This window comes from Gossypium hirsutum, chromosome A12 (assembly GCF_007990345.1).
Source record: "Gossypium hirsutum isolate 1008001.06 chromosome A12, Gossypium_hirsutum_v2.1, whole genome shotgun sequence".
In the NCBI taxonomy this organism is placed as follows: domain Eukaryota; kingdom Viridiplantae; phylum Streptophyta; class Magnoliopsida; order Malvales; family Malvaceae; genus Gossypium; species Gossypium hirsutum.
In genome coordinates this window covers 98,388,073-98,403,423 of record NC_053435.1, presented here as the reverse complement: position 1 = coordinate 98,403,423, position 15,351 = coordinate 98,388,073, and the positions used below count along the sequence as shown (strand labels likewise).

At 35.1% G+C, this 15,351-nt stretch overlaps 3 protein-coding genes and 1 pseudogene across 3 annotated transcripts; 1 reads left to right on the top strand and 3 right to left on the bottom strand.

Moving 5' to 3' along the window:
* Positions 1-335: 335 nt before the first annotated feature.
* On the bottom strand, positions 336-5,334 carry LOC107952229 (protein NEN1-like; annotated as a pseudogene).
* A 1,191-nt stretch (positions 5,335-6,525) lies between these two features.
* On the bottom strand, positions 6,526-7,701 carry LOC121211456 (pentatricopeptide repeat-containing protein At1g74630). Its single transcript, XM_041084221.1, has one exon. It carries the CDS (start codon positions 7,699-7,701, stop codon positions 6,526-6,528), a length of 1,176 nt encoding a protein of 391 aa, XP_040940155.1.
* A 653-nt stretch (positions 7,702-8,354) lies between these two features.
* On the top strand, positions 8,355-10,178 carry LOC107951270 (putative pentatricopeptide repeat-containing protein At1g74400). The gene is given in 3 exon segments (XM_041083209.1): positions 8,355-8,690; positions 8,692-8,812; positions 8,815-10,178. Coding segments are annotated over 3 exon segments (1,434 nt in total). The 3' UTR covers positions 9,792-10,178.
* Positions 10,179-10,863: 685 nt separating this feature from the next.
* Positions 10,864-14,445, bottom strand: LOC121211034 (ribulose-5-phosphate-3-epimerase, chloroplastic). Its single transcript, XM_041083210.1, has 9 exons — positions 14,098-14,445; positions 13,351-13,465; positions 13,125-13,265; positions 12,934-13,047; positions 12,140-12,218; positions 11,690-11,799; positions 11,544-11,600; positions 11,194-11,263; positions 10,864-11,107 (listed from the first exon to the last, which is right to left on the bottom strand). Exons 1-9 carry the CDS (start codon positions 14,205-14,207, stop codon positions 11,058-11,060), a joined length of 846 nt encoding a protein of 281 aa, XP_040939144.1. The 5' UTR covers positions 14,208-14,445; the 3' UTR covers positions 10,864-11,057.
* Between the last annotated feature and the right edge of the window lie 906 nt (positions 14,446-15,351).

Sequence of the window (15,351 nt, the reverse complement as noted above, 5' to 3'; positions counted from 1 at the left end):
CAAAAATTTAACCTTACACGAACATTTTAAAAAATTCAAGTAAACACAATTTGAGCATTTAGACAATTTTTAAAAATAATAGAGATACATAAATGATTAGACCATAACAAATTTATTTATTTGCATGAAATATCCAATGTATAAAAGTGAAATTATTTTCGATTAAGTTTTAGTTCAGTTGTCATCGGCATTACTGCTAGTACAAGAGGACGTGAGTTCGAGTGTGTTGAAATATATTATCCTCTTATTTATTTAAAGGCTGGATGCTCCACACATATGAAATAAGTAAATAAAAAAAATGTAATTATTCAATTCTTAGCAATATCTGTTATATCTGTTTGTAAACTCTGCTTGTACTATTACAGTTTAAATCGCAATTACATAAATTTACAACAGTTAATATCAATCTTTTCTTTATCAGTGCCCTTTGTCATTCTGAAGCGATGAATGAGAGAAATCAACTCATATCTATGACTCAGATTTAGCATAAACAGTGCTATTACATATCTGGAAACAATCTGAAATGGATCAATCACCCCTAATCTGAATGTATAACCAGTTTTTTGACCACCAATCTGATGCTCGCATTCTTCTGATAATCATAAGTATCCAAGCTGAAGAATGCATCCACAAAGATCCCACCTCTGGTTAAGTTACCAAGCTCTACAGCATCAAATTTGCTGAATACGAGCTTTTGCACAGTACCGGAGCTATCCTTCTGATGAATCTCAACAGCATAGAGAGCGATATTGTCGTTGACTACAGTCGGTATGCTGCCAGAAACAAATCAAAGAATCAATGAAATAATTACAAGATTCAAGTCCATATTAGAACTATCTGAGACATAACATTTAAAGTAGGGGAACTTACTGCAGTCTCACGGTCGGATTGTTGATGTAATAATAATTTCTGCCCAGGATAGGCTTCCACTCGGAACTGCTTCCGCAATCTTCGAAAATTGTTTTGGCAGCATTGTCACAAGCATTCAGAATCTCGAATAAACTCGGAGAAGCGTCAACTACGAAGCTCAAACGTGGCCAGCCACCTTGATCAAGAAACTTCCCATTGGCTCCAAACCGCACTCTCAAACAAGGACAAAAGAGTTGCAGACCAACATTTTCGTGCAACAGTTTAATTCGTTGGGTGCCACGGTAATATGGGACCAGTGATGCATTAATAGAAGTAAGAGAAACTTCATCAAGTGCTAAGAACCCTGCATAACTACTGCTACGCTACCTTTAGCAATATTTATGTCCTGAGACTCTTGCTCAGTTTTTTCTTTCATGGTAACATCTGATTGAAGGGCCTCGATTTTATTTCGTTTCTGAATAGACCCATGTTGAAAGGATCCGGTTGAACTGGATTAGACATATCAGCATTTGCCCCCCCGGTGTGATGAGTCAGAAGAGATATTCTAGGATGGTGTTCACTATTTCCTACACCTGCCAGAGATAGATTTGGAACATTTTCTGAAGTTGGACTTGAAGAAAGGGTGTGCATGTTTGGACTAGGCTGCTCGGGAGATGACTGGCCGTCATCACTACTCGGTGATATCGGGGAACCCTGTGGTTCCCTGTGAGTATATCCGGGAGACTTGATTCCTGAAGATAAATATAAGGCTTTAGTAAAAAATGTCTGATCTAACATTTCCGAAGTTGAGGCAAGTGAAATATGGTGCTTAAATTTTGTGATACCAAAGGCACATCGTTGAAAACTGTAACACCCCTTACCCGAGACCGTCTCCGGAATCGAGTACGAGATGTCATCCAATTTAACTTACCGATTCGGAGCATAAAAATTTGCTTTTAAAATTAAATTCACTGTTCATAACAACACTGTCCACCTGCGCAACTGTCACTAATTTAATTATAACTTGAGTTACGAAACTCAAAATTTAAATCCGTAAATTTTCCGTGAAACTAGACTCATATTCCTACTTACCATAAAAGTTTCAGAATTTTTGACTTAGCACATTAGTACAGTTTATTCATTAAAGTATCCCCTGTTTCACAGCTCGACAGATCTGACCTCTTGGCGCTAAAAATAAAATATCTAATTGTACAGAATTCATATAAGGTTACCATTAATTTATTTTGAAAATAGACTCACTAAGGAATCTAAACATATAAATTATGACCTATAATTATTTCTGTACAATTTATAATGATTTTCTAAAGTTAGAACAGGGGACTTCAAAACCATTCTGACCCTGTCTCACTAAAATTTAAATATCTCAAAATATAAAATTCCTTTGCCTACACCGTTTCTTTCATGTAAAAATAGACTTGATAAGCTTTAATTCTATATATCATTCACCCTCCAATTCCATTTCTACTATTTATGGTGATTTTTCACATTCACGTCACTGCTGCTGTCAAAGAAACTGCTTCTTTGAATTAGTTACCATTTAAACATACATAACTCCAAAACATATTCTTTAATAACTACTTCAATAGCTAACATTAGCCATATCATTTGGACATGCTCAAAATGATTAAGACTCTATACATGCCATAGTTTAAACATTTTGAAAAGCACATAATACCGAGATGGTTATGATAGTGTGATACGAGCTCCGACGGTCCACTATTCGATCAAGTTCAAATCACTATAAAACAAAGGAAAGAAAGAGATGTGTAAGCTATAAATAGCTTAGTAAGTTACATGTAAACAATAATTACTCAATTAATAATTAACACTTTTAACATATAACTAATCAAAATATTTCTTAGCAATTTCAATCACTTACACATACACAATCTTACCAATTCACTTGCATATACATTTTCACACTTAACATTTCATATTCACTTTAATTCATTATTAATCCCGTTGAACACTTGGAATATACACGGATACGTAGAGATTTAGCACATAAGTGCCACACTGATATGTAGCCGAAGCTACCACTGATATGTAGCCGAAGCTACCACTGGATGTAGCCAAAGCTACCACTGAAATGTAGCCGAAGCTACCACTGATCAATAACACTGGAAATGTCCACGGGTCTGCTCACACAAGCTGTCAGGTGTCTGCAACACATGCTAGATCACCCAGCACCCGGGACTCACTGTAACACTGTAACACTGGTCTCTAGTGACATGTCACTTGTATCCAATTCTATTCCTAAGTTCAACCGGGAATTTACACTTAACACTTTATTTTCAACACTTTATCACTTGAATAATTCATGAACAACTTTCCTTCCACATTCAATATTAATTCACATATCAAATATAATTCACAATTTATACAAATATAACTATTACTTACATATAACTTACCTCGGATGCAAAACGACTATTTTTGTAATTTAGTCGATAACTTTCTCTTTTCCCCGATCACTTGCACTATTTCTTCTTTCTTGATCTATATTAACACAATTTAATACATTTTATCAATATTCCATTCAAATACAATTCATACACAACATTTTGACACATTTACATTTTTCCCCATAACTTTTCAAAAATTCCACTTTTGTCCCTAAGCTCGTAAAAATAAAATTCTCTAAATTCTTAAATTTCAAACTTCACTAAATCATATTTCATGCTCATAACGGGCCTCAATTTCACAAAATCACAACTTTATGCACACTTTACCATCTTTCACAATTTAGCCCTTTTTCAACATTTTTCATTGAAATTCATCTAGTAAAACTTGTAATTAACACTTCAAACATTCATTATCTAACATCACTAATCAATTTACAATTATATCATGAATGGGTCAATTTTTAAACTTTAATTTCATTTAAATTAAATGGTAGAAACATGAAATTCAAGCTTCAATAAGCATAAAAATACGAAAATAATTAAAAACGGGGCAAGAAATCACTTACAATTGAGCTTAGGAAAATCAAAACCCTTAACTATGGTAACCTGAAACTTTCGGCAGCAAGCTTCTGATTTTTTTGAAGAAGATGGACACTTATTTTCTCTTTATTTTGTCTTTTACCCAATTTGGACAAAAATGCCCTTGACCCATTACTTAGATATTTTTCTAGAAATACCCTTTTGTGTCCATAACACTAATTTATGGTCTAATTGCCACATAAACACTTCCAATTTCATGCAATAATTCAATTAAGTCATTTAATCACTAATTAGACACACTTTGCATTTTTCTCAATTTAGTCCTAAAAATTCAATTAAGCACTAAAGTATTAAAATTTCCTATCCATATTTTCACACAATATTTCAATCAATCAGTAACTAATAAAAATTTATAAAATTAAACTATTTCACTTCGGATTTGTGGTTACGAAACCACTATTCCGATTAGGCCCTATTTCGGGCTATCACAAAAACAACACAAGTGTTACAACATTTGCCACTCAAAAACTAGTACCATACCAGGAACAAAACGGTTGCACAATACTTGACAACTTCGAGGTTCATGCGAACATCATCCAAGCTCCTGAAGGATCATATAGCAGGATGTTTATTTCAGTGAAACAAAAAATTCCCACTCTCATCCAAGGTGAAAAGAGTTTACATACTCATTAAAGACTTGCCTGTGTGACTGCACTCCAATCTCGAAATAATTGGCAAGAGTTGCCATCTGCATTTACAAAACTCCGTATCAAATGCCAAAACTTGCAATATGTTGGAATTAGAAATAAAATAAAATAAAATCAGACAGGTCGGATTTCCGATCCCCGGCTCAACTGGATAAATCTGGCAGTCTGATGTTTTCTTGATATTTTAATGTTTAAATGCTTAACACACTGATTATAAATTTATAACGACATATGTGTATGGGTGATATGTATACATAAGGTTGATAGAAGATGGCTAAGGTTTTCATAAAAATAGAAAAAGGGCTGAAGTTTTTATAAGAAATAAAAATACCTTCATATTACCGGCTCTCCTTCCGAGTCTTTGAGTCAACAACGCCAATGAATCGATAATTCCCTAAGGCTCCGAATCTATGTGAAAATTACGTAGCTAATATGTATATATATGATAAATTATGATTTAGCACTCATAGTTGCTGGTTAAACATCTAAAAATTCAATCATTTAAATATATATTTTTTAAAATAGTTTATTAATCATTTTGTAACATTTTGAAGTTAAATGAACAAAGTATAACTTAATAATAATTCAATAGGTGAAGTTTACCCTTAAGAAAAAAACAAGATAAAAAAGGATTAATTAAAAAAAAAAAAAAAAGAGAAGGGTCCAGAGTAGGGGAGAGCATTTGATTTTTTGGTTTTTTTATAAAATTAAACTCACTTAATTAACTATAAATCTACAAAAACCAACCCACCAAATTAGAGATCCAGAGTCAATAAAAATGAACCTACTTAAGTTATTAAGCTTCAATAATATATATTTATTATATATATTATAAAATATAAATATATTTTAAATAATTTTAAAAAATTAAATGAAGTAAATCTTTTCTATCGAGGGAGTTTGAAAATTTAAAAATCAGTAACTAACAAAATGGAATCCATAACCTAAAAAACTATCCAAATCACCCTAATCAAAATCGACTAAATTAATTGGGTGCATTTTCTGGGTTTTTACTGAAAATTGATCTCCCCTAATCTAGAGGACTCGTGACGCGAGAGAGAAAAGAAAGAAAATAAGGGAGATTGTATCCCGGGTCCTGAACCTTTTGGGTTTTCGGGTTTCAGTCATTGGTTTTAGCCAAAATTAGACATGCTATGTTTCAGATTTCTCAAGGTGCCGAGTGATCTTTGAAATTATCAGAATAAAATAAATTGCAAGAAAAAAATGAGAGAAGGTGAGGATATGGATGCGGATTCAATGACATATGCGTATAGCACTTTTTGATTTTTGGTATAATTTATATTCATTTAATTTATGTTGCATTTGAATTTTTTTATGCATAGAATTTATTTTAAGAAAATTGAAATTGCTATTTGAAAAATCTCGAGTGATTTCTTTGAAATCTTGAGGGCATAAAAATTTATTAATTTTCAAAAAAAAAAAAAATTTATATATTTTTTAAAAAATAAAATAAGGTAATATTTCCACGCGATAATAAAATATTCTATTGGACATGTGATACCAAGTCTTTTAAATAAAAAATGATTTTCCTTGTATCAATGAATCCATATTTTGCATTTATGGACCATAAATAGTTTTTTAAATAAATTTTAATTCGTTTTTGAAATTTATTAAAATAATAGCGAATCACACGTAATTAAAATAATATCCGCGGCGGCCGTGTTTTCCAAGATTCGTCTAGCGCTCGAAAAACTGTTAAGACAACAGCCACTTGTACTTTTAAACGATATCTAACCCGTTGAGCTATAGGCCTCACCTTGCTGACACCGCGGTTGGTACCTTTCCTCTCCCCAGCCATCCATTTAGGGTTAGGAAGATATGAAAATGCATGTGTGAAGTGGGACACGGGATTTCTTTACTTGAGAAGGTTTAACTATCTGGACTTGGTAAATGATGAGTTAGGGTCGAAAGGATTTACCATGTTTTAAGCCTCTGAAATGGGTAATTACGGAAGGAATGACTGCAAATCCCTGCTCTATGTATTACTCGACAACTGACATTGCTTCGAATATGTCTAACTCGTACCCTTGTTGCTTTGCCTGTCTAGTAACTTGCCAAAGGATATCATTGATTGAAGATGTGTGTCTGCTGGTGTAGTCGCCTGCCTGGAAATCATGAATAACTCCATCAATTTGAACCCGACTCCGACCTGCAGGCTTTTTCACACCCGATTCGATCATTTTCTGTCTCACATTAGCAACATCCTGCCACCTCTTGGCCGTAGCATACACATTTGACAACAACACAAGATATCCGGCAGCATTGTTGGGATCAAGCTCGACATCAAATTTTTGAGCCACTTGAGAGGCAAGTTCAACGTTCTTGTGAATCCTACAACCGCCAAGTAGGGCACCCCATACTGCATCATTAGGTGTTAAAGGCATGGTTTCAATAAGATTCAATGCTTCATCAAAGAAACCAGCACGGCTGAACAGATCAATCATACAGCAATAGTGCTCAATCCTGGGCTTAATTCTCCAATGTGTAGTCATTTGAGTAAAATAATGCTGACCCTCCTTGACAAATCCGGCATGACTACAAGCAAAGAGAACTCCAATGTAGGTTATTTCATCAGGCTTGACTTCTCTCTCCCCTAAGCTTAGCATACATTCAAACACAGTAATAGCTTCTTGCGCAAAACAGTGTTTTGCTAATCCCGTGATCATGCTTGTCCAAGAAACCGTACTTCTTTCTGGCATGCATCGAAGTACTTCGTAAGCTTCCTCAATCAAACCACAACTAGCATACATGTGAATAAGTGCATTGTTCAAAGACACCAACAGTTGTTGGTTTCGAAATTGAGACGTCTTTTTTATGTAGGAGTGAATCCATTTCCCCATTTCCAAATCACCCAATTCAGCACAAGCTGATAATGCCGCCACCAACGCTACCTGATCCAGTTCCACACGTGCTCTCCTCATCTGTTTAAAAAAAGACAAAGCTTGCTTACACTTCCCATTCCTAGCAAACCCGGTAATCATTGTTGTCCACGACACCACATTCTTATCCGGCATCTCATCAAAAACTCTCCTCGCCGTATCAACGTCCCCACACCTAATATACCCAGCTAACAACGAATTCCAACTCACAGCATTTCTCTCCGCCATTTCATCAAACAGTTTACGCGCATGTACGATGCCATCGCCGACCCCAACCATTCCATATAAATTAATCAAATTTGTTCTCACAAACACATTGGAGAATACCCATCAACCAAAACTCTCCCATGAATCTGTTCCCCTTCTCTCAACATCCCCGACCTCGTGCAAGCACTCAAAACATACGAATAAGTAAACCATCAGGATTTGCCCCAATGCAACCATCTGCTTGTACAATTCAAGTGATCTTTCAGGGATTTCAGTTCTTGAACACCCTCTGATGACCTGGTTCCAGACTGTAGTACTTGGTTTTTCGATAGATCGAAATAGTTTAAACGCCTGTAGGAGATTACTAGAAGTAGCATAGAATGAAAGAAGGTGAACTAGGATGTAATTTTTCTGGGAAAAACCGTTGATGATGATCTGGGTGTGGACTTGGGTAAGTTTTTGTTTTGTGATCTTAGGGTTTTGAAGAAGGGAAATGAGGTGTTGCTGTAGAGCTCTGGAGTTGGGTGGATTGGCGAGAATGGCTTCTTTAACTAACATTTGAAAGACAAAAGTTAAACGAGACACAAATGTAAGTGGCGCTGGTATGGATATTACAAATAAATATTAGCCATCAAAACGCAAGGGGGCCAAAATGAACTCCAGTGCTCCTTAGATTCTTTATGAAAGTTACCAACTGAACACGGGTTCAGTTGTATTTCACTTTGATGATGAAAATCTTTAAGAGGGTTTATTTAATCCGAACGAAACTGTACAAGTTTTCTGCAAGTGCCCATCAATCCAAATCCCATCTTCACTCAAACCTTAAACCACCCAAAGCAAACCGAACCCTTAAAACATACCTCACCTCCAATTGCAACGCCAAAGCCATCCTCTTCTTTAGACAATTATTACGATACAATCCTTCGTCTATTGACAGCTTCTCTTTCTTATTTGTCATACAAGCTTGCACCAAAACCCCTTTCTCTCTTGAAGGCCAACAATTACATGCCAACCTAATAAAATTTGGGTTTCACTCTGTCATTCACCTCCAAACCTCACTTTTTAAACTTTTACTCCGCATTAGGGAATCTTCTTTATGCGCATCACGTGTTTGATGAAATTCTCAGCAAGAATACAATTTCCTGGACAGCCTTGATTTCGGCTTATGTTGTCAACCAGAAGCCCCAAAAGCTGTAGAGCTGTTTCGGAAGATGCAAATGCTTGATGTGGAACCTGACCAAGTGACACTGACGGTTGCTCTCTCTGCCTGTGCTCACCTTGGTGCACTAGAGATGGGAGAGTGGATTCACGCATTCGTTCGGCGAAAACCAGAGCTCATGGCAGACGCGGGCCTTAATAACGCTCTCATTAACATGTATGCGAAATGTGGTGATATACAAACGGTAAGGAAATTGTTTGATAGCTTAGGAGAAAAGGACGTGACAACCTGGACTTCCATGATCGTGGGACATGCATTGCATGGACAAGCAAATGAAGCTCTTGAGCTTTTTGGTGAAATGGAAGAAATAAAATGGAAGAATAGCAAGAATAAGGAAGAGGGTAATCGTGGAAGTTCAACGATTCTTCCCAACGACGTTACTTTTATTGGGGTTTTGATGGCTTGTAGCCATGGAGGAATGATTGAAGAAGGAAAGAAATATTACCAACGTATGGTTCATTATTACGGTTTGAAGCCTAGAGAGGTTCATTTTGGTTGCATGGTTGATCTTTTTTGCCGAGCTGGGCTGCTAAAAGAAGTTTATAATTTCATCATTGAGATGCCTGGTCAAGCTAATGCAGTGATATGGAGGACATTGTTAGGAGCTTGTAATATCAATGGAGAAACTGAGCTTGGTGAAAAAGTTAAGCTCCAGTTGCAGGAGTTGGAGCCTGGATATGTTGGGGACAGTGTTGCAATGTCGAATATCTATGCTGCCAAAGGGATGTGGGATAAGAAAGTGGAAGTTAGGGATCAGATAAAGCAGCTGAGAAGGGCTCCTGGGTGTAGTTCAATTGAGGTAGCTAGTGAAATCAGTGAGTTCATCTCTGGGGATGATGATCATCCTTTAAAGACCGAGATATATGAAGCCCTCAAATATTTGACCATCAGTATGAAAGCATATGACTACTCTCTTCAAATATCAAGCCTGCTTGAGTTCTGACCAACCAAAGGTTTCAAATTGTAAGTCTGTTGCGCTATGTTATCACGGTTGTGACCATTATTTAAATTTCAAAATCCGGTTCTCCTGTAAACATATCCCTTAGCTGTTAATAATCATAATATTCTGATTCATGACACTTCGACCAATCCAATTGCTGTTTGTCTGATGATAGGAATTTGGACAACAATAAAATTTAGGCAAATGGGTCGTTTCATCTATAATAGCCGTCCAACAGATAGGCATGCTAGCTCTTTTGTGTAATACATACAAAATGCATTACTTGCATAGAAAAAGCATGCCCATCGATTCTTCCTTGTAACATTGTGTTGTAGATCTTATTCTCATTTTATCCTATTTGAAAGGCAATTACTGTTGCATAACTTGAAATGAATAGCCAACGGACATCTATATTGAATTACATTGTGTTTTAGGATCCTAGAACACTAGGATTGGCCTAAATTTGCTATGTACCATTCCATGGTACGTTGGAGCTACTCTCTGTTAAAGACTTCATGTCCTAGGTTTTCTGGTCCAAAAAGGCAAAAAGCTTTGCCTGATCTCTCTCTGAACATAAGCTGGATCTTAGTTAGTATGAAGAATGTAGAGCCTTAGATCACTGCTCGGTATGAAAGTATTTCTCTTCAAATACATGAAAAAACTTTAAAAAAAATTAAACATACCCATGTCAGATGCATCCATATCCGACATTATAGCCAAATCCAAGCAACACAGTCAACAGAAACTAGGAATTGTATTATAGTGTCCTCAAAACAAACCATGTTAGAAAAAGATTTAATGACAAAAAACTGACATGAAAGCTTGCTTTATTACTGAAATGAATTGCAGTCTGCAGTTTATTGAAAAAATGCTTCACATTCATATTAAACATTGAGTTCCTGAGGAAGACATGATACACTAAGCATGCTTCATTTATCAACCATATGACATCAAGATTCAAGATCTATCTGACAAGATATTAATGATTTGTTTATTAAACAGCCATGACATGCATATTATCTGCAAATACTGAGACAGCCATGACAAATTAAACAACAAAATTTATCAGAAAGAATTCAAACTAACTTTTCTTCATGTATCTGCATTTCTGTTCTAAATCATGTGTAGCAGGATTCATGCAATCCAACTAGTATATACAACATTCAGTTATACAATCGAGCAAAATTCTGTAAGTTGGAGGGTAACATACATGGGAATGTAAAATATAGATATCATACATTGGAGCCGATCAGATCTCCAGCAGTATAATTACACTGCCACTGCTTCTGGCCTTTTGCTGGTTTTGATTCCTCTAATAGCTGTTTAAATTGTTGGTGCCATAAAATTTTATTAAAACGAATTGATTTATATGCATGAAAAATAATAAATAATACCTTATCTTTACCTTCAGCATAATCTTTTGCACCAAATACAGCTGAACCAGCCACTAGAGCATTTGCTCCTGCCTCAATAACCTGGCGGCAAAGCGAGAAGTGGGTGAGAGGGAGAGTTTTAACAGAGAAACCACCCAATTTTTTTAATAGTTATGAATATCATGAATAATATTAATAACATGAAGAACATACTCATATCCTACACTCACACTCATCACACTTGAATCAGAGTAACATAGGTCAAGAAAAAGCAACAACAGGGCTCAACAAGTGATAATGTCAGAATTTAGGACACAGGTTATGCATGGAGTGTATAGATTAATGTTGTCTGAAGGTAAACCACATGATTCTAATGGGGCACCTTATATGCATTCTTTGGACCAACTCCACCATCGACTTCAATCCATGGATTAACACCCTGCAAGGAAAATATATGAAGAAAATTTGACCAAATTCTAAAGCATGAATAGATAAAAAGATGAATATATAGATAGAAGCAACTGATACCTTCTCCGCGCACATACGTCTCAAGTCAGAGATTTTCTTGACTTGACTCTCAATAAAGCTCTGCCCACCAAAGCCGGGGTTGACCGACATAATCAAGACTAGATCAACGACTGTTCAAATGCAAAACAGAGATTATCAAGTCAGTTTTTCTTTTCCCTTCAATTTAGCCAAATGAACTCAGAACACCTGTACTGGAAAAGTTACAATGATGCAGAAGGACCTCTCATCATTCTGCACATAACAATCAATTGCTTCTGTTTTAGTAAGAAAAAGGAGGCCATTCTTAGAACATCCTTTTAACTATTTCTTCATCCTTTATTCCTGACTTATCAATAGGCAAGGCCTAGCATCGATCAACTACTTGGCTCCGGTATGCAATAAGCTGCATATAAAATCATCCTTCGACGGAAAGACAGGAAAGCGGAAAAGAAATCGAAAATAAAAACTCACCATCAAGTACATATTCTATCGTACTAAGCGGGGTTGCAGGGTTTAAGACGACTCCGGCTTTAGCGCCCAGATCTTTTATCTACACAACAAGAAAAGTTTTCAGAAATTTGTGGGCAGTTTCATAAAAGATACGCAGGCAATAGAGAAAGCGAGCAAACAAGATATATTATTGAGCATAGGATGGCAAACAATAAAAAAAATTCGCAATAGTATCAGCAACACCTTGATGGTCATAAAACAAAAACCTGTAAAAGGAAACTTTTGGACATGCTGACCACGAAGTTTTAAGAGGCAATAATGCACGGCTTAGAGTATGAGAGAGGCTGATAAACCTAATACTTTAAAAAGCTTTAACTGCAAAAATTGAGTATCAATGACTGATTCTTAAGTCATGCCCCGAAAGAATAGTGAAGGCAAATAAGTTCAGAACATAGAGTTAGCTTGAACAGGATGAATTCAGTAGGATTTTATAGGCTCCTACGAATCCTGAACATTCCTTCCCAATGTCATGTGGTACAAAGCACGATACAGCAAAAAAGATTCTTCGTGCATGAATTTCTTTATCAGTAGTTTTTAACTAAAAGTCAGAACCCGTGCAGCAAAAAGCTTAACATAAATAATATGACAACTTCCAGTTAAAAAGCAAGTGAAATTTTGCATAAAAAAACAAAGGTTTTTGAACTCCACTTGATTTGAAGATAATATTTGGTAGACTCCATTTAAAGATTGTATGTAAATTGTTAACTTTATCATGGAAAATATGTAAGAACGGCCCGGGGAAAGAAATGTCTTACTTGATTAAGTGTACGATGCAAATGAATGGTTGATGATTGCTCACAGTGAACACTGACTATGTCTGCTCCAGCCTTAATAAAATCTGGGACTCGCTGCTCAGGTTCCACAATCATCTGCAGTGCATCAAGCTCAGGGTGAGAAAATATCTTTATTACTGATACTGGTTAGTTAATTATGCAAAGCAGCATACCAAATGCACATCTAGTGGAAGATCTGTCACAGGTCGTAAGGCATCAACCACAAGAGGTCCAATCGTAATGTTTGGAACAAATCGGCCATCCATTACATCAACATGGATCCAATCACAGCCTGCCACTTCTACGGCTTTCACCTAGAAAAAACGCGACATGTGAACTTCAAAGACAATATTCAGATTGAGTTCAATACCTAAAGCAATAATGCAGCTGAACCAAAACCTGCTCCTCCAACTTAGCGAAATTAGCAGAGAGTATAGATGGGGAAACAATGATATCGCTTTTCGAAAATTTATCGACTCGAGCAGTTGCCTTCACTACTGTAGCAGTTCTCCTCCTAAACATTTAAGAAAAGAAAGTTACAAAAGCATATTAAAATTTCTTATGAGACCTTGAAGAACAAAATTCAAATCTGATTGAAATCATACGTCTAATTTGTATCTTTTCACTGCAATACAGTGATAACATCTATTACATTTGCAACCCTAAAAGGCGCATCCAAGATAGCAATTTTGCTCCAAAGTAAGCACCAAACCATGCAACTAAAGTTTCATCGAATTGCTTAGGCAATACACCAAACATTAAATAATCAATAACACTGTAATAAAATCCCAAAACCTTATTTGCTTTATTACAATTTAAGTACCAAATATTCTTGATATATATATATATATATATATATATTTAATTGTACAAGCCCTTTACTTTCATCACAAACCAGCTTCATTTGTGTTGAAAACATTACAGAATAATTTTTAAAAAAATGAAACTTTTTTCTGTAAAAAAGGTTTAATTATCGAATTGCAAACGAAATTAAGGTCCTTCACAAGAGAATGTCAACATTTCTGAACTGGAGTTTTTCGCAATACCCCAATAAATTTGCTTCTTTACCATCTAAAACTCTAAGGAATACACACACAAAATAAGAAGAGCAACCCAGAAAAGGAATTTAAAAATGAAAAAGATTACCTAGTAAAAGAAAAGGAACTGGGTTGAGAAAGATGGGTTCTTAGAAGCCTAAGTCCCCCTCCAAAGCCATTAACTTGAGTTGATGAACACAATGAAGAAGCTGTTGACATCTTTAATTTCCTTTTACCGTCTCTTTTCTTATCAAAAACTGCTCTCCGTTATATCTAATCTGTAATGGAGTTTGGAAATTAGAGCCTTAGTTTTTTTTTTGGTTTTTTTTTTGTATGTTAAAATCTCACCACAGAGTGACTTGGAGAGAGAAAATGTCAAAGAAGGCAATGACAAAGACAATACTAAATTCTTCAACAAAACTCGGAGAGACTTAAGAAGGAAATTATGTAATGGTAACACGTGTCGCTTTGATATATGGGTTACTTTGCTTTATCTTCAATGGTTGGCGCTGCGTACTGCTCAGATGTGCAAATTAATGGACACAATTAGATTTAGGTTTAGCCCATCAATTTAGTACCTAAAGCATGCTAAAGTTATATTTTTTCCCCACTTTTAGTAGACGTTAACAAAAAAAACATTGGATAGATTTGACCAATGAAAAATGTGCCATTTAGCATTTGTAGCCAATAAAAAAGGACCACTTTACCTTCTTTTATAAAATGTGTCATTTTTCTTTGAGAAAATATGTATAAACCATAAAAGAATTGTAAAAAATAGAAATAAAATATAAAAAACATATATGTCAATTATAAAAATTATCAATATATATAAACAATCTGAAATTTGTATATAATTTTTTATATATAATTTTTATTTTTATAATATTTATGGTTTATACACATTTTCTCAGAGAAAAAATATATAATTTTCAAAAAACACAACTTTGGTATTCTTCGTATACCAATTTGAGACAAAAAAAAGTTTAGATATCAAAGTAAAAAAAATAAATACACTTCGAGAGTTAAATCGTGAATTAAGCCTATATAGTTCTACCTAATGTTTTTTAAACCGAACCGATGGTCAAAGATGTCAAGTCATTGATTCATCGATCTGACCAATTTAACTAGTTTAATTAAAAAATTATTAAAAATTAAAAAAAATTTATTCAATCAATTCGTATCGACTCCTGATTTAATCAATTCAAAACCACTTCAGACTAGTAACTTGGTCTGTTCCCGATCCAATTAGCTGGTCTAGTCTAGTTCAAACAACACTAATTCTACCCCCTATTACTCTAAAAAGTGTTCGTAGTTTAGCATTATTTTTTAATATGTTTTTTTTTAAGTTTGATTTAAAATTTAA

Bases quoted from the DNA above. Each gene is read 5' to 3' on its own strand.
- LOC121211456 (XM_041084221.1), bottom strand. From the start codon at position 7,701: ATGGTTGGGGTCGGCGATGGCATCGTACATGCGCGTAAACTGTTTGAT.
- LOC121211034 (XM_041083210.1), bottom strand. From the start codon at position 14,207: ATGTCAACAGCTTCTTCATTGTGTTCATCAACTCAAGTTAATGGCTTT. The intron at 13,048-13,124 runs GTATGCTGCTTT...GATGCACTGCAG, and splicing joins TTCCACTAGATGTGCATTTG to ATGATTGTGGAACCTGAGCA. The intron at 12,219-12,933 runs GTAAGACATTTC...CTTGTTGTGTAG, and splicing joins TGCATCGTACACTTAATCAA to ATAAAAGATCTGGGCGCTAA.